The 25,947-nt window shown below is 36.0% G+C and overlaps 1 protein-coding gene across 1 annotated transcript in view; it reads right to left on the minus strand.

Annotated features, from left to right (window-relative positions):
• Positions 1-25,947, minus strand: part of DMD (dystrophin) — a 1,189,181-nt gene that overhangs the window by 112,623 nt on the left and 1,050,611 nt on the right. Inside the window, exon 62 of the mRNA XM_067297573.1 lies at positions 14,826-14,886. Within this exon, the coding sequence (XP_067153674.1) occupies positions 14,826-14,886 (61 nt within the window). The remainder of the gene's footprint in view (positions 1-14,825; positions 14,887-25,947) is intronic.

The following is a 25,947-nucleotide window of genomic DNA, read 5'->3' on the forward strand; positions in this document are numbered from 1 at the left end:
TCATGGTGCATGTGTCTTTCAGAGAATCTCAACAGAATCCATTACTTAGTACAGATTCTTGAGCACAAGTGACAGACTTCATATAAAACTGTACTGTTGAGCAGCAGGCTGGCAATGAATAAATGTTGCTCAGGAGGTTAGACATACACAGCTGTAGAGATCATGAAATTCAGCCTTGGTCCTGGAAAATAAATGCCTCATAAAACTGGGAAATTCTGGAACAGTAACATCTGAATGAATATAATAATTTTACCTGAAATGTATGGGTTTTGTCCCTTTCTATTCATGAATGACAAAGAAAAATCTTTTTTTGGAAACAAAAGCACAACAAAACATTTCCTGTTGCCCTGAATGCTAATGATGGAAGACTGTTGCTATGGTGATGCTAATTTTAACGCTCTTGCCTATGGACTTTATATGAACTGCCCGTTTTAACTTTTGCAAATGTCATTTACAAAATGAAAACCCATTAATGACTGGCGAGGGCACAATGTTCCACTTTAATTAGAATAATAAGGAATGCTGATGCAGAAAGTACAGGTTTGTGAATTGCTACAAAGCCCACACTGTCAAAATTAATTACCACTGATGAGGATTTTGTTCTAATTTTTTTTTTCAAAGGAAGCTTTTGAATAATACAACCATAGCTTGACTTGGAATTGAAAGCAGACTCTCCTTTTAATATCAAGGTGGAATAAAAAAGTTTCCAAGGCTGACAGTATAGGAAAAGGTATGACAGAGTTTAAAGTGTAAAAGCTAAATGAGTACTGATTTCAGTAATGGCAGAATGTAACTGACAATACTGCTGGGAAAAATAAAATATTTTTCAGAGAAATAACTGCTCAGAAAACCTGTTAAGATTGGGCAAATAGTATTTGTGTTTTTGATGAATTAAAAAACACAAGTTGAAGACAAGTAAATGAGTGGGTGCCAGGATATGATTCTGATTTTGGTTGGTGGGATATTCCTCTGACTGGTTAACTGTCTGCAAAGATTTGGGCTGAGTAGAGGATATTTAGAAAAAACAGCAGATACGGCAGCCGTAATCCCTTTTGTCATGCACCAGGCCCTTGCAAATCGCGAGCACACATTCCTTACAGGAGGGGAAAAATTTGCAACGACTGTTTCTATTTCTGGGGAAATGTCTGATCATATAAAGTAGGTACTATGTTGATACAGGCATTTCAGTGCTGACTGCAATGAAGAAAGCATACTACAATGAAAGGCATCGCAGGCAGCTGCTGAGAGTACATTGTTCAGCCTAATTGTTATTATTAAATATCTCCATTGTAGTACCGCCTAGAGAACCTAATTTGGGGTTGAGATCCATTGTATTGGATGCTGTATTAACAGAAAGGAAACTTGCTTCCTCTTGTAAAGAGCTGAGCTAGTGAAGAATCTGATTTGCCTTTATGCTAAGGCCCCTTTTCAGTGCTAGAGGACTAGAAATGTGACTCGTGTGATGAGGAATAACTGCTAAAACATTTTTCTAAAATCCCATTCATGATAGACTATGTGTTAATGAGTAGTCAGACTATTCCAGCAGCATTAGTAAGAAATTCATTCTCAGTCTATCGGTATGCTTTAGTGTTGGTTTAAAACAGCCTGGCCCATTTTGACATTGACTTGTTGGCTATTGTCAAATTTGTTGTAAAAACAACATAAATATTGTACCGTACTTGCATACAGCTGTGTGTTCAAGATGGCTGGGATTTCTTTGTATTTCAAAAAAGAGAAGTACAGGAGGAAAATACAGATTTGGCTGAGAATGGATGTGACTATGGAGTTTGATTTTATGTGTGAGCCTTTCTTGCTAGAGATGCATTTGATGAGTTTTTTTCCTCTTGCTGTGTGTTACAAGCAGGAGTAACTTGATGACCACTGAATAGCACTCTAATCAATGCCTGTTTCTTCTGTGAGCACCCACCACTCGTCGCGTTGGAGTGTTAACAGCAGGGCCTTATGTTGAAAATGTACATGTCAACAACTGATTATAATTTTTGCAGATGGAGTACACTAATATGCTTGTGCGCTACCACTGAAGGCAGCTGTACATACAGTGATGAAGAGCCACAAGGCAGCTTGTTACTCTTCAAAGTCGATGGGCTCAGGCGTAATTTCTATCTCTGCAATACCTTGTCAAAAGGTTTATCATCTCAGTACAAGAAGGGAGAGAGGGACCCTCCTCTACTCAGTAGTAAAAACTTTGGCAGCTAGCTGCAATTTGGAAGAGCAAGAAGCAAACAGTATTTAACAAATATGGAGCCGATGTGTATTAACATACCAATACTGTAAATTAACTTAGGCAACTTCCCAATGTTGTCAGGCTACAAATGGAGCCTATCTGAAATAGAGGCAGAAAAAAGAATTTGAGATAACTGTCTCCCAGAAAACTGATGTCACTAAAGGTCATGACCAAGACAATTAGCTTTTTATGGTCCAGGCTCCAGGCTCACCAAACAAGGAACAGGTTTGCTTCATGGTGTCAGCCCCAGCCAGGGCTGATGGACACACACCCCTCCAGAGCTTAAACTAACGGAGCTTGCTGGCATGGGGATTTCTGGAGGATCCAGATCACCTCAGTCCACATCAAGACAAGACAGACCCTTGGGCAGGAAAGGAGATTTTTGTTTTTTAAAATTCTCTCTTAATCCAGATGGACAGTGAGGATGTGAAAAGTATCCACCTTTTGTACAGAGGTACAGTAAAACTGATACAGAGCTAAGTAACCCAGGAGCAACGATGCTCTGGATTGCACTCTGAAATTAGGTGATGGAAGAGCTAAACAAAACAGTGCCACAAAAAATTATGAACTTCATGTCATATATTTTGTCATTCATGGAACAAAAGACTCTGGGCTATTATAATTTATTTTATGAGTACTAAAAATACAGTGAACACAGCATTTTTAATAAGTAATGGCTGAGGCTGAAGCAGATTACTGCTAATCTGAGAGACAGTGCTAAGTAAAGATGTCTTGGAGGAAGGTGCCAATTTTAAACAGAAATCTGAAGAAAAAATATACTTGTTTGATGAAGGAAAAGAAAGTAAAATATTTTAAGGATAAGTGACACTAAATGTTTAAGTAGTCATAAAGTTCACACAGGAGATCAAAGTGGTAGGATAGCTAATGGTGGCAGCAAAAATTGAGTAAAATAGTGGAAATGTCATCAGAAAAACCTAGAGATTTGGAAGGAAACAGATCTATTTTTGTCTTTTTGAGCTTGGGACTTAACAACCATCTATGGGGAATGCTATAAAGAAAACAGGAAAAAAATCAGTAATTAACAAGTTGCTTTTAAAGTCTCAGCGCAACTAAGTCAAATGAAACTCTGAAAGGAGAGGTGTTGGGGTGGCTATCACGATATGCCTGGGATAGAAGACTAAAGACAGTGCTAAGAGAAGGCACGATTAAGACTGTGATGGGCTGAAGGCAGAACTTTGCCAGTAGCAGGACTGATTCTGCAAAGAGAGCATTAGAATGAGGCAAGTGAAAGATACAGAAAAAGTGAATTGTAAATTATTACAAGGCAAACCCTGAAAACAAGCCAAGAGAAGACAAGGAAGGACAGCAGGAAGATGGTTTGTTGAAAGTGGTAGAATGACCTAGAAGAATGTGAATATTGAAAAGATTCTTTGAGTTGGATGACAGGAAATTGTTAGTGATCTTATTAAGAGCTGTTGAAGTGGAGAAAAGGGTACAGAAGCTAGAAAAAACTGGACAGGAAGAAAAACATGGACTGGAAAGAGACACATATTCAAAGAAAAAAAGAGGACAGTACTCTGGATATTGAACAGTGTCAAAAGAGGGATTTGTTTTGTTTTATCAAGGGCAGTCCTGAAGAAAAAGACTGTTATGTAGGGAAAGAAGTGGTGGATAAGCTTCAAAGAAAATTCATCTTTAAAAATCAAAAGACTTAAGTCATTTTTATGTGATAGTGACATCTAAGGAACTGAAGAAGTTAAGCAAATAGACTTGTTCTCTAATATCCAGCTGATATTTGACACTCTAAGTATCATTCTTCCAGTTTCTGGTTTTGAAACATCTTGTCTGCAAATGATCAAGAAGCCTTCAATGATCTCAAAGGAAACTTATTGCAAAGCAAGAATTTCCTCCTTCAAACAAACAATGCTTTTAAACTCTATCTCCCTCACTGTGACAAGTCCTTGCTTTGAGTTGTTACTGCTGCAAGTTAGTACAGCATGAGTTTGAAGGATATGTTTTCCTTTGTCGTGGCAAGAGAACATGGCCTGTCATTGGTTGATTATTCTTTTTCTAATCTGTGTTCACAAAAAATCCATTGAATTTTAAGTTCATTCAATTGGGTAGGTTGGTAAAAGTTTAACTGAGGAATACTTCAAGATAAAGACATCATCTGGAAACAACAAAATTCAGAGCTGTCTAACATGCTTTTCTGTCATCTCTGAAAGTTCTGAATATGCTTGTCACTTAGGGACAGCTTTTCTTTTGCGCTTCACATTGAAGAAAATTATGAAAATGGTGGAGTTTTTTTAACCAAATATGCAGTAACTTAAACTACAAATGCAAGTTCTCTATACCTACAGAAACTATCATTGTGGGTTTTATATATTAAAAAATCTCTTTACAGTTCAGCTACAGATTTTAGTTTTACTTTTAAAGCATTTAATTACAGAATGCATTTTAATGAATTTGACTTAGTATTGTATTACAGAAAACATACTGAATATCAGTATTGCATTGTGCTAGCAAACTTAATATTCAATGACTACTATCTTCCTATAGTCAAGAGTCAGAAAAACACAGGAATAAAAATAATTCAGCATCACTGCTATGGCTAAAAGCTGATAAATATACAGAAAAATATTTCATATTAGAACTCAAGCTTCTCATATACTAACGATATTTGAACAGTAAGGCTGGAAACTGCAGTACTTGAAGCTGGTCATAAAATGAAAGTAGACAATTCTTCTAAACACAAAACTAAATGAAATGCAAATTAATGACATGCAAAAGAGAAAACAAAATGTAAGAAAACCTGTCATGAATGTAGGCTTGTTTACTTTAGCATTTCTCTAAGTTTAGCTTTTAATCACATTTATCAAAATCAGCACACGATTTACAGATTCCTGGGATTCTCAGCAAACATGGTTAATGGGAACTTCAGTCAAAGGAATTTGCTTCACTTTTCAAATTGTTCCTTAACTGTTTGGGCAGAGGTAGTCTCAGGAGTAACAGAATGTGTATATGTGCATATAATATATTATTTTAACCTTAAGATTCCTATCAAATTTGCATTTTTAAACCTTCAGAAGTGAAGTTTTAGTTGAGGGAACATTTGCCTATGAGTTTGCTTCATACTGCTATTATGTCAATGGTTATATCTGAAACTAAATCATACACAAATTTCCTTGGGGACATTTACAATCCTCTCTATGGCTGTAATCTGTTTATTGCTACTGCTGCTAGTATCTACCAGTGTTTGCAATGGCTTTAACTTTTTTTTCCCTATGTTTTATAAAGTATGTGTAGGTGTGGTCAACCAATAAAGTTTCAGTTGATGAAGTCCTAAAGCTAAATGCAATTGAGCTGAGTTAAACTGAAGATGAAATAACAGACAAAACCACTGATCTGGGAGGACATACACAGCATTTGATTTTCTAATGAAGGTGCAGTTTTTCTATGTTGCAGTATGTGGTGGAATCCATTAGCTTTTTCTCACATTTTTTACAATGTTAAAATATATACCAATTTGCTTATAGAAACTCTAGGATGGCTGATGCCAGACTGGAAAACACTGGTGAATGGAAATCCATGATAATTCAAAGAAACAAAGCTTTCTTTAGTCGAATCACCCATGTCACACCCATGTCACACCCACGTCACGTTCGAATCACCCACATCACACCCACCTCACACACACGTCAGTATGTTTTTCAATTAAAATATCTTACTTTTTATTTGCCTACCTGATATTTATTAATTCCACATTTTCAGGTCATAGCAGCAAATACAGATAGAACAAAAATAGTAAATTTCTATTACCCTGTACTCTTTGGCTGAGATCTCATTTATGTTTGATTTTTCCTGCTGCAAAGGTGTAATTATGAATAAATGTGCCCCATTTAAACCTGCATTGCTGTGTGACTAAAATCTTAAAAAAAACATGGTGTTTCATGTTTATGTTACAGTCATGATGTCAGTGTGAAGACATCTGTTCCCAAGGCAAGCACAGTGGTTTTCTAGCTAGCTCTGTAAGTTTTAACTCCATGCCTGTAAACTCTCAAGCATTTTTCAGTATGCTTCATTATTCTTAGGAATTAAGTTTTACTTACTTTACTTTACTTACTTTAATTAAGTTTTTTTTTCTCTAACAATACAGTTTTTAAACAAAAAATGCAGTTCAGTTTGTTAAAAATGAAGCATAGTAAAATATATCTTTGCCTCTCTACTCCTGTATTATCTCTGCAGTAATGAAAAGAGAGTTTCAAAAAGGAAAGATAGAAGAATTGGGTACATACTGAAATTCAAAAGGCAATCTATAATCTATTTATTAGACAACTGTCTAAAGCCATTTTTGTCTACCTGAACACTAAAATAATAGAAGGTTTTCCAGCAGAGGTCTAAATGAACACAAAATACCTGAATGAGACTAAATTATCATGGTTTTAGATATTTAGATTTTTTACAACTTTTATCTACTACATGAAAATACAACTATGAATGTTAATTCCCCCACATCAATTTACCATACAATTTCATTAACATAATGGTGTACATTATAAAGTGTGAAGCATATAAATGAAGTATAAGACTTATACCAATAACTTCTCCACAGATTTACAGCAACCTTCATTTTTAATAACTTCTTGCTGAGTTCAAACATGAGTTTGAACCCTCCCCTCATCCCACCCCCAAATCCCAACCTAACACTTACATATGGCATTGATGCAAAGAAATTTTGACTTTGTTGGAAAAGAGGAGGGGAGACCTAGACACAGAAGCTGAGTAGCCATTAGTTAGCAAAGTTTTAACTCTTCTACTATACTCAGCAGGCTGTAGATACCATTTGGAGATTGTACTAGGCTGGTTATATAAAGAGTGCTATGTTATAATTGGTCTCTATTGTGTCATACCAAATCTCATTTTCTGAGCTCAACTGCCATGGAAAAAATATGAATGCTAGTCTTATCAAAACCAGCTGGAAGAAAAACAATTCGTTCAGAGATGTGATTTTTTTTTTTTTTATGGTTAGTTTTTCTTAAATTATCTAGCCAAAGATTTCCTAATATAAAAATGTGTCTGATGAATACTTGAAATTCAAAGCAAATACATAGCATGCAAGAGGTGGCCAAGCCTATACATCATATTTGAAATTGTAATTTATCTCCTAAAGTTCAACTTTTTAATCAGAAAATGAGAAGTAAGCAAAATGAATATAGATGATTTGATCATTCATAACCTATTGGTTAGAATCTTTACTTAAGTCTAAATGCAGTCTTACTGACATTTATACAGTTCACAGTTAATTCATCACATGTTTTCCCTTTACCTTAGGATCTATAACCCTAAGCATAATATGTATATAAATTAGTTCTCATGATTGAAAAGCTCAAGATAAGGATATCACAGAATTGACATGCAACTCAGAACTGATTGCAACACCTATCTGATAAAAAAATTGAAAGATATCATTGGAAGGGATTCAGTAAAAAGAAAAAGGGGTAAAATAATCCGTAGTTGTGATTCAGTAAGTAAAGACTAAACAGGTCACCCAGGACAAGATATGTGACAAGACAGGTGGAGAATATCCTGAAAAATGGGAACTTACTGAAGTCTACAGGAGAACTGGCATCACAGAAGATCAGAGAAAGAACAAACACAGGAGAGATTTAGCAGCTTCAGTGAGTTCATTTAAAAAAACAAGTCAAATTGGGAAAAAAATCTGACCTCTTCCTGACACCTCTAGGCCACCTAGAGAAACAGAAGCAGCCCAGTGGATACATCCGAATATTACATTCTCCATCTTCTCTCAGTATTGCACTGTGCTAGATGCCGCTACTAGAACATCAAAGTCTATCGAAGATTGTATATCTGTAGCAAATACAGCTGGTGATACAAATTGTAGATGTCCATTATATTTATATTCAGTACTTTTTTCACTGGTATTGAAACATATCTTAAAATGTACCAGTGTTAATTATAGTCCTTATACTAGACCGATAAGATCATGAAGAAGACAAAAAAGGCAGAGTAGGTAAAGAGGGATCAATTTAATTCTGACTCTCTTCTTAGATGGATGAAATTCCTATCATGTGGATTGAGCCCTCGTTAGTTTTCTTATTTTTGGAGCTAGCTGCATCAGAACAGAGTCTGAACCAAGGACAGTACAGACAAGAGGATCTGGCAAATGAAGATATTGCTGTTTTGTCCCCAGTCTTCTGAGGAAACACAGGAATTATGAGACTTCTTGATATAACAAGAATATGCAAAAATATGAGATATTGTTTCCCATTTCCATGAAGATTTCATTGGGCAGTTGTGAGAAGCTCTCTCCTCTTTGTCTGTCATCTAAATTAAGTATGTAATTGATCTTTAAAAAAAAGAAAAGTCCAACATGCAAAGCTTTGTTTTTTCCCCTTAATATGTCTAATCTTTTCAAGTTCAAAGCATTCCAGTGGAAGTCAAACATAATTCCTATTTTTGAATCCTGCTCATTAAGCAAAAAAGGTTTAAAATATGGGCTCGAAGTATATGACAATATTTCTTTAACTGTCAGGAGCAGCTGTAAAATCTACTATTTTATGGAAGATCTGACATGTACTATATAAAATAGGACCATATTGCATATATGTCAGTCCATTTCATTAAGAATATATTAGCTATGTTAATTTTTTTATTCTTGATGATATGTAACACAGTCAAACTATATTTAACAACTGAAGTAAAATAGAAAAAGGAAAAATGAAGTAAAAAGTTAAATTCAGGCAAAAATCACATTCAGTTTACAATAAATATAACAATTTCAGCTACAGTAAAAATTAAAATATTTAAGATTATGTAACTATATTCTAGTAATCTATAAATAAATGAGCTCCTGGTACAGTATCAAAAGTTTACTTTTTATATTACTGCCTATGAAAATTACTCTCTTAACCTCAGATAAGGAATACAATGAGTAGCTGGATTTAATGCATTTAAAATGTTGGTACTTTCCTTTTAATTAAGAAAATAGGAAAACTAGATTCCACCTAAAATTCTCTTATGCAGCTCATTATTAAACTGAGCAAACAAGCCAGGAAAGTCAAATGCCTGCCTAAATAGTAACCACATCACTTGCATAGCACATTTCAGGATTTAAACTGCACAAAAATTATCCCTGCATTATTTCTAACTAACTTCCCTGTTATGCTAAACACTGCATACTCTCTATGAAATTTTATACTGAATAAGTTTCATGGCCAAGCTTAAAAAACGTATCATCCACTTAAGTATGATACCAAGACCACTGAGAACAGGACCAAGGCGAAGTGTTCCACAAGTGCTCCAGGAAACTTGCTTTCTGTCTTCTAAAATAAGCACCACCTTACCTACTGTTACGGAAAAAGCATTGAGGATGAAGGCAAGCGCTTTCAGCCAGTTATTGACCCCCTGCTCGAGGCTACAGCCCTTCCCCCCGCCTCTGCACAAACTCGGATACGATAAAATTACTGTCGAGTACTTATAATTCATTTCAAAACAAATTAAATCTCCTCCAGTTACTTCCCGTGTGAGGGCAGTAACCCCCTGCTGACAGATGGTAACTCGCAGCAGGACCACGGTATCTTCCCAGAGCACTCCTGCTCAGTCAGCGAGAACACGGCTGCTTTTAACCTCCATTTCTGTTTGAAAGGCGGTTAAAGGCTCAAGATTTCTCACTTATTTACACTCGGAGTTTAAATTTTAGTAACCAGTTTTGGTAACCAATACTTCACAGTCGTACAAATGATTGATAGAGAAAAACTCTGCACTGGGACAAACCTCTAGAAAATATCAGGTATTTAATTTAGTTTTTTAAGCTAGACAGCATGATAATTTGCATCTCTTAAAGGCAGTATTATATTTTTTTCTTTCCACAAGAATAGTTACAGTTTTGGTATGAAGAATAGTTACAGTTTTGGTATGGAGAGTTCAAAACTGAAAGAGCGGAAGAGATCATAATAGCTATGTTTTTGAGAAGTCAAAATATTACATTTTTGGTACTTGGTAAATAGGTTAACTTCAGCCATATACATGGTTTGCATAGCTTGCTCACAGCTTCACTCACTACATATACATAATCATACATTATTTATGGTTTTCTGTGTCTCTCTCTGCTCTGACAGATATTTCCTACTTGCTTTTGAGTCTCTTACTTATCTACATTCTGCAGAAGAAACAATTAATCCAAGTGATTTTGATTTTACCAGAACAGTGGCTCTTTGCTTTATTTTATCTTAGTAGAATTTAATTCAGATAGATAGATTCATTTACCCTTCCTCTAAGCTGAAAAATAGTAAAAGAATCATGGCTTTAATCTGTTTTCTTTTACAATGAAAACTCTAAACTTAGCTTCTTCTGAGCTGAAATTCTGCATGGCTAAACAACAATTAAAAGTGAGATTAAAAATTAAGACACAAAGAAGTATGCTCATAGAAACTGGCCTGCTCTTCCTGCAGTGAGAAGTATGGAAAGACTGCAGAATCTAAAACTAACAAAAATAGGTGTCAGAAGCTGACAGATTCAATATAAGTGAAATACTCTTATAGGAAACTATAATGTGGAAGAGAGTTAAAAAGCAGAGATGGATATTCCTCACTGTTAGCTCACCGCATAGCTAATTTATACGGATAGTCTCGTATGGATCTTCTCAAGGAGACTAATCAATGCTTCTGAGAATTCAGCTGTGTCCTCCGCAAGACAAAGTTCACTGAACTGCTATAATCTGGATAAGAAAATAAGCCTGGCTGGGAAACAACTTGGAAGGCTTCCTCTGTGAGAAGTACTGAGATGAAAGAGTATTGTATTCGTGCAGAAGCGTTTTATATCCTTTGAAAGAATGGGCACAGCAAGAGGGTAAGAAGACAGACAGTATTAACTGGCAAGCTGGTTATACAGAGGAAGGATGATGTCAAAGACTAATACAAGTATAGAACTCATAACGACTAAATTTCAGCAATGTATGCCAGATCATGACTACTGTTGTTGGTTTTTTTTTTTTTTTTTTTAGAGAAAGCATGTTGCAGGCTTCAGTCCAACTCCTCCTTTTTACTCCAAGGCAAGAGGGATCTCTTAGCACTGTGTAATAGGCCGGCTCTTTGCTGAGCACGGGATAAGCCCATACACAAGACATATGCAAACCTGATTCAGAGTAGGGCTGCTTAATGACCCCTTGTGCCCCAGGAGGATGCTCAGAGAAGAGGAAATGGGTCTGTGCAGGATGACCGAATGCTTCTTCTGGGGCTGCAAAATCCACACGAGCCATTTGATTCTGCTGTAACTGCTTTGGAGCAGCTTCCCTATCTGTTTGATTTAAGGAACAGAGTGTGTCTGTGTGTGTCTGTGTGTGCGCGCACATGTCAGTGTGCATGTGTATGCATGAGATCACTTTTCTCACAGGGTCTGTATTTTTCTTGCATACAAGCTCTTTACTTCAGTTCTGCAAAGATTTGATTTAACCCCAAATTACAGTGTTAAAATCTACGGCCTTCTACTTCATTATCTGTCTTTTTTAGAATTTAAGACATTTTCATCTGTGTTCTTTTGATATGTACTCAGTAGTCTTTGTGTTTTGCTTTTTTTTTATTTGCTTTCAGATTTCTTATGTACAGTAGTTGCCTGTTGCTTCCTAAAAAATTAAGAAATTTAAATGAATAGTTAAAACAGTAGCAAAGAGTATAGACATATCTCTGCCTGCTTCTGTGTTTCCATTTTCCAGGCCACATTGCAATAAGGCCTCAAAGATCATGGCCTCAAAGAACAGGACTGATTAAACAGAAAACTATTTTTCATTTTCCCTCTCCCTTTTTAATCTAATGAAACCTTTTAATCCTTTATTAGACACAAAAAGTATACCAAGAGGAAAAGAAAGATCAGAAAGAAAAGGGTTGGATAGAATGTGTTTTTGAACAATTTTACACGTTTTAATTCAGAGGCAAAAGAGAGTTGTTGTTTTTTTTCTCCTCAATAGCACCTCATACACTGGGCAAGTGTTCAGCAGGCAGACAGGAATGTCCACTTGCTACTTTGGAAGCCAAGACACTTCTGATATCCTGCAACACAAAAATATGATTTCTCAATTCATCGGGGAAGTGAGTAGGTGAGCCTGAACTGTTGGCCTAGCTTGTCATTTCCATAAGGAACCAAACACATACAAAAGTAGAATAAATCCTACCAGAATGCAGCAGCTGGTGCAAGGCCATTACACTGCAATTTTCATGAGGCTGACAGTAGGCCAAGAAACTACAAAATGGCAGAGACGCGGAAGAGCAGTTGAAACAGGCTGTACACTGCTGATAATTATTTTTTCAGTGGCAATGACGCCTGCACCAATATAATCTGAAAAAAGTGCTGGCATGAATAACTTCAAGAAAGAATTGTGGAAATACAGGCTTTAGAGGCAACTAGTTGCTACAGATTAATCAGCTGTATAAAAATGAAATATTAACCAGGAAAATCAAAAGGCTTGAAGCTACCTAGCGGTAAGTAAATATTGCTCTTGAGGATTTAGTATTAAGTACTGCCTGATTTATGGGCTTATAAAATGCTGTTTCATTGCAAATGTGAAAATGATGAGATAAAACACTTAAACATCACAAGAAAACCAGATAAAATGAAAAACAATAAACTGTGTGGCAAATCTGGTTAACAAAGGAGGCTAGCACCAATATTCTACATTGATGATAGAAAGGAAAATTATAGACACATTAAGAAAATGCTGTCTGTAGCTGCTCAGTCTTCATGGCAGCTCTTTTAGAGAATTAATGATTTATAGAAGAGTAATATTTCAAAGAATAATGAAAATATGGTATGTTTTAAAACTGAAATGGTACAGAAAACAAGCAATTCAGTTGTGTGTTAATATGAAATAAGAGTGATTAGAATGAAGGAAAATAAAAATGACTGAAGAGACCTGGAGAAGGGAATAGATGTAAAAACTTACTAAGATTCATAAAAACTTTAAATATTTGTTTTACATCTCAAAGACAGCAAGCTTTTGTATAAAACATGTAACTGAATTAAACTTTAATTATTAATTAAAATAGTACTCTTACAACTCCTTATGGCTATTAAGATATTTGCTAAGTGAACAGAATAAAACAAATGCATTCCTTTGGATTTGCAAATGGCCTGGAACAAAAGATGAAATGCAAAGTTGACACCAAAAACTAATAAGGAAGAAGCAAGGGCACCACCCATCATTTTAGAATAACGGGTCAACTTACCCACCGCTGCCGGATGCAACTAGCACAGAATGAAGTGGGAAGCATGGCATGAAATGGAGCTTGCGCCTATATGGAGAATTGCCAAGGCTTCTCCCACCATAATGGCAAGCCATGTCATGGGAAAGAGAAAAGGAGGTGTCTTTCCCCTAGTCATAGTACCATAAACTGTTTCTCATATACCAGAGCCTCAAGTTGCTTTCAGTCATTTGCCTCCTCCACAGATTTCCCTTTCTCCTCCTCCTTGAAAGAGCTTTCCAGCTTCCTTACAGCAGTTTCATTATTCATAGCCAAATACAAAAATTGGAAAAATTACAAATTTAAGGCAACGGTAAAGCAACTTAAACCAGGTGTAACTATAGCACTGTATTGTACTACAGACTGCTAGTTTTCTTCATGTTTAACTCAATAAATTGTTCATTCTGAAGCTGCTGTAACAGTGCCACTAAGCTGCAAAAATTGCAGCTGAATTGCCACTGCAACCACATGGCTTGAGTGCCCCTGGTTGAGTTTGCAAAGTGTACTGGGAGTATAAAAAGAGCAATCATGTGAATATGTCTATTAAAAGACTCTTGAGTTTCAGTTATTTGCACTACAGTCTTTATCACACGTATTGCATCACCTGTTTCTCCAGGAAGTTATGTATAAATAATTCATGGCACATGTTGCAAATAAAGATCTACAGCAAGAGGAAAAAATGTATTAAAACTTCATTCTCTGTTACTATGTGGTGGGTCTGCTTAGGATACTAGAAGCAGGTGCATCCAAGGCTGTTTTTTTTTTTTTTAATTTCCTCTCATTTGTTAAGCATACATCTCTCTTAAAACAAACTAGTTTACTTTGGGAACGAAAGTCCAAAGGAACTTACAGTCTATAGGGATTAATTTGTCCCTTGTTGTTCCTCAGCAACAGATTTTGCTACGTACACTCCCTACAGGAACTCATTGTATAAAGGATGTGCATTGAGAGGTGAAAACAACAGTGCATCACATTCACAGCTGCAACGTGTCTCTGTTTTTAAGCACCAGGGAGTTTACCAAAATTCTGAACTTTTTTCAGTTTTGCAAATCTTGCCATACACACTCTTGAGTGGACAATGGAACAGATTCAGATATAATCCAGACACCCCAAGGCTTTACTTCGGTTTGCAGGTGACTGCTACAGTGGCATAAAACCAATCAACTTTCTCGCAAATCAGTGCATCCTGCTGTGCTTTTAAATAACCTGCCATGCTTTTTTTCTGTGACATTTATTGCACATTTCACTCCTCTTGCTCTTCCCATTTAGACAACATAGGAATAGGTCCAGACAATCTAAGAAAATTACCAACCATCCACTTTAATTACAACTGTAAATAATTGGAATGAATTACTATCGATACTCACTTGATATAGTATGGCACTTTGTTTGGTGAGATCGCCCTCTCCCAGGGGCCTTGGACAGAAGCTGTTAACAACAAACAAACAAATAAATAAATAACTGCACACATACATTCATACATACAAGCATCCCTAGAAGAGAAACATGGAGGTCAAGTTCAAAGCAAACACGAGAGACAACATTAATCTCTGGCATTACAATTTTACACTTGGCCACCCTGATACAGGCCTGTTTGCTCAGTTGCCCATGAAGGCAGGAAGGATTAACCTGCTGTTCTGAAATTTCTGTCCTAAGCTGAGTGAAATTGAACTCATTCAGCTGCAAAGATAAATGCAAAAAACTCCTCGACTACTAAACTTGAAGGACAGATAAGAAGCAGAACAAGCAACCTATCTTTCTGGTGTGTTCTTTTATAGGGTTCCTCCCGCTAATGTGTTTGACCAGGTTTTCTTCAATTTCTTTCCTTGTTTGATCAGCCTTTTTCATCCTTCTAAGAATGAAATTACACTCTTGTTTACATTTTGAGTGAAGCTATAAAATGAGATGACAGCCCAGAAAGCTGTTTGTTCACTTGTTTATTTGTTTCAAATAGAGAAAATTTTCATTTTTATTTCCACCAATATGAATTGTTTTATTGATTTCCAGTAACAGCAAATCATGGAGAAAATATCAGTGTGATCACAAAAAAACATTAAAATAGAGAGGGTATGACACTACTCACTCTTGACTATCACAGTGTTAAATGTTAACATCAACTTACAATGTATTGAAAATCTTTTGTAACAAAATTTTACATAAAATGCATTGTAGGCAAAACAATTTCAAATACTGCGAATTTATCAGAGGTAGAGCTATCTTATACTCCAGGCCATAATCAGAAAACTAAGTTTTTATTTAGAGTTTGTTATCTTTCAAGGACAATAGGATCAAGAATTTTCTTTCTTTAATATAGTCATTTCTTATATTGGAAGAGGAAGCTGGAAAAAAATGACTGTTTGCTTCATCCAGTGTAACCCTTCTTTTTAATGACCCCTGCTGTTCACAGTGGAAAATAATTTTTACCTAGACTCAAGGAACAGTTAGCTGTTTGGCTCATCTGGTGCAGAGTATTTTCTTTCTCTCTCTCATACAAAATATAGGCTTTAAAAATGCCACTCCCAAGCTGCAGGTGCTTTAAGAAAGTCAACAAATCATGATATATACAAATAAAAGTAACCAATATCTGCATTTCTTACAATTTGTGCCAGAACTGGTACAATTTGGACCAGATTCACAGAAGTCAATCTGCAGAAGGAAATTTCCTGTTCGTCTATTGCTCCCATCTGGGAATGCAGACAACAAGAGTTGGAGGAAAGGCATGAAACATGTTTAGAAAAATAGCTATATCAGCGCTCTTTATTTTGGTAGACTTGCATACACCTGGACTCTGAAGAAAGACTGGAAGGAGGCTAGGGTCCCACCCAGAGAAAGGAAATCAAATAGCAGCAGTGGAGTAAGTCGGAGCCATTCTAGATAGCTAACAATGTTAGCTCCCATGGAAAAATAGCACACTGTAATGCCGTTGAAGACTGCATCGTAACCCATATATACAAAGCACAGAATGGTATTTTTTCAAATACAAATATTCAAGTATACGCATAAGTTATACATGATAAAATATCTCTTCTTGGGACAGGGACTGCCATTTTGTTCTGTGTTCATACATTGTATAGCTGAACAACTATGAAGACTAAGGTTGCCATGCATTAAGTTGTTGTTCTTTTTGGTAGCGCTAGCTGTAAGTGTAAGACGCACAACTTCTCAGTTTCTGAGCACTACATATAGCTTCAAAAGATGTAAAGATGTAATCTGTTACATAATTTATACAAATGCAAAAAGTATTAAAAATAGCATATCAGGCAATGTTTTGACGTTAACTGCAACAAAACAACGAAGCATGTCCTCCTCTTTGCTGCAGTTTAAGTAATGTCTCATATAAAGTTCTTATCCATGATGCTTAATTATTCTGTCTACTGGTGAGAACATAAACTGGTGTACATGTAATTTTGATGCCTGATCCAATATTCTCCATGGTCTAAAAGGGGACAGGAAACTGAAGCCAAGGAGTTAGATATAGGTTACAATTTCATTTTACGCTCAGTGGCTCAGTACTTTCTTTATATGCTGTTATTAAATAATACTAAGCTGTGTGCTAATATGTGGTTCATCAGATATTTTTAAAAGACCCACACAGTGGCAATGATAAGGTTCCTTACTCCTAGGAACTGGTATTATCTGAGGACTGATTTGAATAGGACCATACTAAGTTAAAATTTTCTAAAATAAAATCTCTCTCAGTATTAACTAAAAATGGACCTTCTTTCATAGCTCTCTCCCAAATAATCATTAATATTCCTAAAGAGAATACCACCAAGCTACAGTTCTTACACTTTAAGATTTGTTTTTAATTAAAAAACTAAAGGACAGAATAGGTTGTTGCATATTTTTCAGAAGGTATATCTTTTTTCCTTTGCTCCTGAATTAATACAGGTAAGAGCTCTGCAGTCATAACTTATCGCAGAGTCTTACATATGATAGTGTTCTTGATATATTAAAAGAGGAAGAAATACTTTGCTTTCATGAGAACTAAGTGCTTTAGAAATAACACACAGTTCTGTGATGTTCTGCATAATTGGATTTAGTGTTCCTTCAAGAGATTGTTGTGAAACTGTCTATAATACACTTTTTGCTTTCCTGGATGATTCTAGCCTTGCATAAATTTGAGTTGATGAAATATGCTGTACTTTTTACAGCTATGCAAAGAGAATAATCATTTCATTTCTGGCCTAAGTCCAAAAGCTGAGAACAGCTGTTTCTTATCTCTGGTTACCAGAGGTTTACTACCCATTACAAATCTAGTGCAGGTAATGGACATATATCTTTAATTCCTGCTAAGACCATTTGAGTAGTCCATCAAAGGAGTTTTTCTGGCAAAGACTTTTTTATATGACACTGTAGTATCCCTGTGTGCTCCAGCACTCAAGAAGCAGACGTTTTCCTATTTGTAAAGTGTAATTCAAAAGTGCTTTATTGCTCTAGCTTGCACAGTGTAAGAATCCATTATCATACACCCAGCCACTTGCAATGTTGTCTACTGAAATTAAATACTACAACAAAATATGGGGCATTTTAAGAGTGAATTTAAATTTCCCTGCACTCTGTTTGCTTTGCTATAAATTTTAATGGTTACTTAATTTGGGAGTTTTATTTTTTTCTGTTGGTGTGCTAACATCTGAAACTTGCTTTGCCTATTGTTCAACTTAAGTGAACATGGTTCCTGATGGTGAGTCTACAGCCTTATTTATTTTCGTTGTGCATAATGTAGCATGCTGGCTCTCTGAACTTCAGCAGTATTTTAATCTATGCAGGGATCCAAACAGAATATTAAATAGGATGATGGTGTAATTTTATCTGTGTTGATATTGAAAAATAATCTGATAAATATTTCACTTTAGCACTACATGACATAATGACAAATAAATGTATGTTCACTAACAGTAAACTATTCCTCCTCCAACTATTCAAAGAATTAACTTACTATGCCCACAGTTAAAAATTACTCTGAGTAGTCCCTATTTAAAAAGCCAGAACACACCTCCAGTCACCATACAATGGCACCAGTGTACATTTTCAGTTCCAAGTATGAAGAAAATCTTTTGAGTCTTATTTATCACTTGAACTAAAGTATTGGGAAATGGTTTTAGGATAGAAACCATACAGTATCACTACATAGTATCCATATTCTATATACTGTTACGTATATCCTATCAACTCTTTTTTCTTAGATTTTTTTACATTTATTTTACATGTGTTTCATCCTTGTGAGAGTTGCAACTGAGCTCATTTATATGTTCACACTCATGACCTATACTACCTTCTTGTTGGCCACTGTAGCCATAACTCAGTAAGGTACTTAATAATTTTTGTATTTTAATAATGCTAATATTTCGCTGATTCAGCCTAGGAACTCTACCTGTCTGACTTCTTATTTCTCTACCTGGCATTACCATTGTATCTTTATGCAAACATATAGCTAGGAACTTGTTTATTTCTTCATATATCTTCAATTTGTTTTCAAACCAATTTTTTCTCTGCAGCAAAGTTTGGAATGGGTGACTTTTGATAAAAGCAGGTAGCAATGATGAAATGATGAGCTAATCTTTGGGTCTGGAAAGACTTTGACTCCCTGCACTGAGAAGTTCACATGTGTATAGGGTACCTTATGCTTTCAAAAAAGATGTATTGAATACTATCCCAAGTATTTTCAAATGAGACCATTATAGATGAGAAACTGTTGCTCTCCATAGACTTTAAAGAGCTTATGCTTCTCCTCCCGAGAGAATATACTAAATCAATATTTCCCCTCCATAATCAGTTCATGTTACATGCTGGCAGGATGCCATCTCCAATAGGTATGCCTGCATGACAGTGGCAATAGAAGGATATGCATAATCTATGAAGTTCTTTGAGATCCTTTACAACAAATGGCAGTATGCATCTGTAAAACACAATTTTTTCCAGATGTATAGAGAGATGTTTTCTAAATTATGTGCATTTATTATTGTACTAAGTGAGACTGAAGAACAACCAGATTGTGTTGGGTAGCACTGAGGTCTAATGCTGCACTGTGTAGCTGAGCAACTGACATCAGAAAACCATGACTGCATAATTTAAAAGTTACAAGGCATAAACATCAGTCAAAACCTGTCTTTCATAAGAACTGCACGGCATGGGATCTATTCTGCTCCAAGCTTTGGTTTGCAGGGCTGCCTATATGGATGAATTCCCAGGCACTTCAGACACAGACAGCTACCTTTCAGCTTGGACTTCGCAACTCTTATATCCACTACTTCTCTTATACTTTTCTTATACCCACTATTTCTCTGCCAAGCTAGCAGTACTGTCTGCCATTATAACACACATGCAGACAAATACTGAATATAACACTTCTAATCACTCTGAAAATGTGATTATCAGTTATGAAAAGGTTCAGCATGTGATGAAGGACAATAGAAATGAAGATCACTCTAAAAGAATTATAAAGTAGACCTTTCCATTCCGCATTTTCTGCTGGAATCTTTATGGTCAGCTTAGTATTTCCTATCCATAACCTAAGGTCAATATTATACGATACAACTTAAATAATGCACTCCTTAAATCATTATAAATCATGAACAGTGTTTTCAGAAGTTTCCAAATGCCACTTGTAACACAAAATATAAAATCCATCTAATGCTCATTTTCTTAAATGTCACAATACTGTAAAATGGCAAAAATATATAAGCATCCATTGGTTTAAAAAAAGAAATACTGCTTGAAATACAGCAAAATGATATAGTCCATATTGATCCACATATCTCAAGTTACAGGTACTTCATATTGTTAACAGCATCTGTTGTACTCTTAAGCTCTTAAAAATAAAATCTCTAAAACTGACTTTCACCTCATCAAATTGGACACAAATTTTCTGCAAAAAGATTTAGATAATTAGAAGAATAAATCTTAAATAAGCACTTCATGTCTTACAGAGCCAAGCATAACAGGATAAATTCTATACAGAATATCCTTATTGCACCATAACCCTGGAATCTGAGAACAAAAGGAATGTTTTAAACTGAACGTAAGTTACATTTGGTGACAACATGGGCATATGGTTAAATGCTTCACAGTCAAACTTGGCAACGTAAAAAATGATGTGTTTTCTTATGGGTACCACAAGTCAAATATTATTTCAAAAAGATTATCAAAAATATGAGGCAGATTTTTTCTTTGCAACATAGTACTGTAGACAGGACATATATACTAGGCAATAACCCATCCTATGACTCTTATACTCATTTAAGAGTAAAAAATAGCATAAAATTGCTTGCAAATTATTGCAGAATATAGGATTATTTACCATTCAAAAATAAAATAAAGAAAATAATTAGGCTGCTGTAAAAAAATAAAAACTGCTTTAAAATAAGTATTATATAATATTTTTAAAGTGGTGACAAATGAAAAGCAACAAAGCAACAGATAGAGATATTTTAGAATGAATTATCTTTAAATATCATCTTAAGGTATTTTTTCCTGGAAACCATTTTTCAAAAATACCAGCTACTGATTTCATGGAAAAGGTGTGTATTTGCAGCTGAAAGCAAGGGGAGAACATCCTTCATTCTTTGAAAACTGGCTTTATCATTTTGTTCAGAAATTTGAATTCCAATGTATTATATTGGAAAGAGTCACTTAGAACAAAAGTGCAGGGAGGAGGAAAACACAGCTATAAAACTAAAAATTGCATAAATTCTATTTCATAGTGAATCAAATATATCAATCAGTTTATGGAGAGACTCTCTGTGATCTTTCTGACAAGGAAATATAATAGAAAATATAAAGTCCACAAGACAAGGGCTGGTTATGAGATGACCTGATGACATACTTCTGACAAACTAAAAATTAAGTTTTATTAATTTTATCCCCAAAATAAGAATAAAAGGATTCTCAAAATACGCCAGTTTTGTATTTCTCTTAAAAACTTCTAGTAGTCAGGCAAACCTATTGCTACTAAAAGCGTAGCTATGGTCATGGTAGAACAATGGTAAGAATTTTAAAGAAGGCTGATATTCTGAACAAGGAAGAAATGGATTCAAGACACTTTAATTTTAAACACGATTTACCCATTATACACGTCTTCAGCTTAAATTGTTGCCAAGTGCAATTACAAATTCACTGTGACGGTAATAATGGCAAGACCTCTGAAGTGAAGTTTTGCGCTGTTGGTGCTTTAACACTGTTCTTTTTTTTCTTTAAGAGTACTTATTTTGTGCTCTTTAAAAAGGTTCAGAACTGTAACAGAATAAAATCTTCCAGTTACTAGAAGCGGGTTTGTAGCTGAAGTGCTGTCTAAAGCTGTTCTCAGTTCTGAGTGGATAAACTGAAAGTTGCCCACCTCCACAGCTGAGTATTGCCATCTGGATTTTTGAAAGGCTTACAGCATTAAGATCAAAAGTTTAGAATAAAGGTGATGAAACTAGGCAATCCCATGACAGAGTAGGAAAGAAGGTCCTGCCTCACCTTCTAGCCCTCAGCATAATTAGTTACAGGGGAGATCCGGTATGGTTACTAAGTACCTACAGGCTAGGCTGATAACCTCAGCAGGGCTTTCCAGAAAGCTGCAGCTGGGAGTGTATGCCCCTTAAGCAGTAAAGGATCCTTCATAGGGCTATTCACAATAAGAAAGTTACTCACTCCAGGACTGGGCTGTTTAAAGGTTGAGCACACAGGTGACCTCCTTCCCTTTTTAGTGAGAAGCTGTATGACTTAGCGCCGCACATTAGTGTCTTCCATAAACAATAGCACAGTCTTGCTTTCAAACACCAGACAGTGCTTTAATGCATTCTGTTACACCCATAAAAGTCTCTGATTTTCTTAAAATCTGAGTTCCACTGCTTGGGGTCATGTAGGATATACCCTGTGGAACTAAGAAATGGCCAGTACTCAAGTTCTGAGCAGAGGCATATGCAGCCATTTTGCCTTTATATGAAAGCAGAAAAAAGAAAAGTTTTCTAGCAATCAGCCTCCTCCAGCTATCCTGACCAAATTTAAGTGCTACAAAATCACTTCTTTGCTTCCAGAGAGTTCTCTTTGTATTACTTCCCATCTTTGTATTACTTCCTGGTAACTATTTTCAGTTCAAGGTATTTGATGTGATATTTAAAAATATTACATCATATATCTCCAATGAGAGGGATGAATGGACATAGTCTTTGATGTCTGTAGGTCAAAAGTGACATCTGGAAGACAATATAAAATAATCTAATGTATGCAATGAGAAATAAGGGAGAGAAAGATGTTGCTGTTAGCACTGGAAAATCAGCTACCAGCTGGATGGGTAAAGTGTCCTAAGAGATCTAAAGCCCTGTCATTTTAGAGTCATATCTTAATTAGAAGGACTTGCCCTTTTAAAGACATGTCTGCATGTGCAGGAAAGAGCTTCACTAATCTTTGTGTCTTTCATGATAATCCAAGACAGACTCGCACAGAAAGTGGGAGACATTAGTACTTCACTTCTCTCCCACCTTGAAGGAATTTAGATCCACCTCTCCTGCTTCTCAGGAGAGTGGCCTAAACAATGAAAAATTAAAGAAAGGAAAGCACAAAGGTCCAGAAAGAAGAAAAAAAAAGAATTCTGAACCCTAGCAGAAAATAAAAAAACATGATTGTAGGAGCAGGTTATATAGCCTAGGTCTCCTCCTCAGGACCAAGCTCAGAGGTGCTAGGGTTCACAACTTGCCCTGAGAAGGAAAGACATAGGTTATATAATCTGCTCCTATGATCATGGTTTTGATTATTACTGAACAATTGTCCAACATAAAATGCAGCAAATGCACAAGCACTTTGATCAAAAGCCTGTAACAGAAACTTGGCTCCAGCTTTCCCATCCTTTGTTTCTGAATGAAAACTGCTATGCCTGTTTCATTCCATGTTGAAGACAGCGCTGTTATTGCTGAGATGCCTGAAACTTAAAAGCATCTTTAGGTATTGCCAGTTAAAATATAGTTCCTAGCATGGGCTATTTAGGTGCACAGATTTAGAAGTCTGATATTGATGTATCCAGTGTTTTGCAGCCTGCAGGGAGCAGAAGCTTGTAGCTTCTGAAATACGAGTCACAAAACGTTAGCTAGATGTAAAGCAGTCCTTTTAGACTTGCAAACCAAGATATTCTTTCTGTTCCTCATGTTTCTCCAAGGTTCTTTACCTTGACAAAAATCTGATTTCTCTGAGCAGTCTGTGCCTGGGAATCACAGGCTGCATCAGGCACCTGTGATCTCCCAGCCAAGCTTGTAGGAAGGACACTGCCAGTTACATCTAAGCACTATTTCATGGAGTCACCTCACTGACACACTATACATGCTAATAGATGGTCTCCTACAGGCACTGGACAGTAAATTACAAGGTTTGCCTATATTTTTAAAAGTTGTAATACCATCTATTTTTTAGCGATCACAAATGATGCATGTGAACAATGCTACAAACATTAAAAAATAGGATGGATGGCAGGCTGGTTAACACAGCAAATGATATTAAAGATCTGATATCAATCCTACCTCTTATTGTTGTATCTCAAAAAGAAGTTGAAACTTACTTTGAAAAATACAGGTGAGTCCTCCAACAAGAGACAATGAATCCCATTCTTTGTAATAGGCAGCATCAGAGATCAAAGTAAAGAGGTCAAAAAAAATCACTATTCCAGAAGAGTCACTAAAAACTCTGGACTTGGCATTATGCTGAAATTTGCACTTAAATTGGGATTGCAGGTCCTCTTTTTCACACTTCAGTTACTGTATTTCATTTCCAAATTAAGCACCACCATCCATGAAAGGATCACAGACCTTTTAGATGACTTTGCTAAATATTTACCAACTTCTCTTTAATAGAAAGGAGAAAATTTGCAGCTTTTTTATACACTGATTTAGATCATTCTAATTAAACAGCAAAACCACCAACAACTACAAGCTCATTCCGTATGTTCAAGATACAATGTCTTGCACACATAATACCATTTATCAAGCTATATCTTCACAACTATTTCTGTTAATGCTGAGAGCCTCAGTCTTTGGCAAGGTGGCAAGGGACAAACTGAGGAAAAGATGGGACACTGTGGAGACTGGCAGAGTGAAATAAGCTTGAGGAAGCATGAAGGACTGATCAGAAGATCACAGGCTGAGGTGAAAGAGCTCAGCAAAGATATATGGGAGGCCTGGGGAAAGGAGAGCTCCTGTGCTAGCAGATAAGTAAGGGCCAGTTTTAGTGAGAGTCCTTTATACCTGGGGGGAGCCCAAAGCCTTGGTGGATAACCAAGTGGAATCCAAGTGGATACTGGCTCCTTTATCATTGTCTTTTAGAGATGGGGACGTTTGACTAACATTTGATTCTGTGCTTGCACAGAACATGGTAAATATGAGGTCCCGACTTCACTCCCCCATTACTTCTGTGCCAGGTTTCCAACAGCCCTATGTAGCTTCAGTTCCAGCCACGTAGAACCAGACAGATGATCCTGTAATTTCTATGTACAAATTAATAACAATCTTATAAAAGCCATTACCACTGATTAGCAGCTCCTACATTTATTTCTTCCTAGTAGAAGAGAAATATAATTCAGTTGCTGCTTCTTACAAAAACTTTGCCTACAATACCAACCCTTTTGCAGAACTAAGTAAGAAGGCAGAATGCCTCTAAAAGTACAAAATTGAATTTTAGTAAGTAAACAAACAGTTGGAGATGATCATCACTAGCACCTCTAGAGGAACGAATATGGATATTAGGGGAAAAGTTGATGCTGAATTTGAGAAGATGAATTGATTGTGGCTGGAGAATAAATAAGAAAGGATATGAAATATCCAAGGAATTTTCCTTACTTATTACAGTTTGCATTGATCTAATATGCATTTTAGCTCCTTAGCTCAAAATACTTTGTGAGCTGAACTTATAAAATAAATCCAGAGAGCAAAATTATCATGATTCACTTTATTTTCTGAGTTGTTGCCACAGCTAGACTGATCCAACGTGGATTCCATTTGCCATTGCTGCACTGAAAGATCATTTACAAGGCATTAATCCACCTTCATTTGACCTGCCCTGTTCCTGTTGGCAATCCTTGTGTTTGACTTCTTCATCCCCAAAAATACAAACACAGAAATAACACTAATGCTGCATGGCAAAGGCTCTGGCAGTATCTCTGCTGAAGAACTACCTCTCCAATAGATATGCTTCCATCAGTCTAGTGTCGCAGCAGAGGTGCTACTTGGAAAGCATGTAAAAGCATGTTACTGACTTCAGGTGTAGTAATAGTATATGATACTGAGGAACTTGATGCTTTTGGAACTTTATGCTTACAAAACATGGGACTGAAAGATGCACTGGCAATTTTCAGTGACTGAACAATGATGTTTGGGACAGATTCTATAGATATTTGCAGTGCTTTAGTTACTTAACTTTTCTTCTGCATGTAGATGTAAGAGAGAGAGAGAACAAGCAAACAAATACACTGCACACATGTCCAGTTTTTCTCAATAATCTGGCTCTTTTCAGAGCCTACATGTT

Source organism: Apteryx mantelli, chromosome 1 (genome assembly GCF_036417845.1).
Source record: "Apteryx mantelli isolate bAptMan1 chromosome 1, bAptMan1.hap1, whole genome shotgun sequence".
Classification (NCBI taxonomy): Eukaryota; Metazoa; Chordata; class Aves; order Apterygiformes; family Apterygidae; genus Apteryx; species Apteryx mantelli.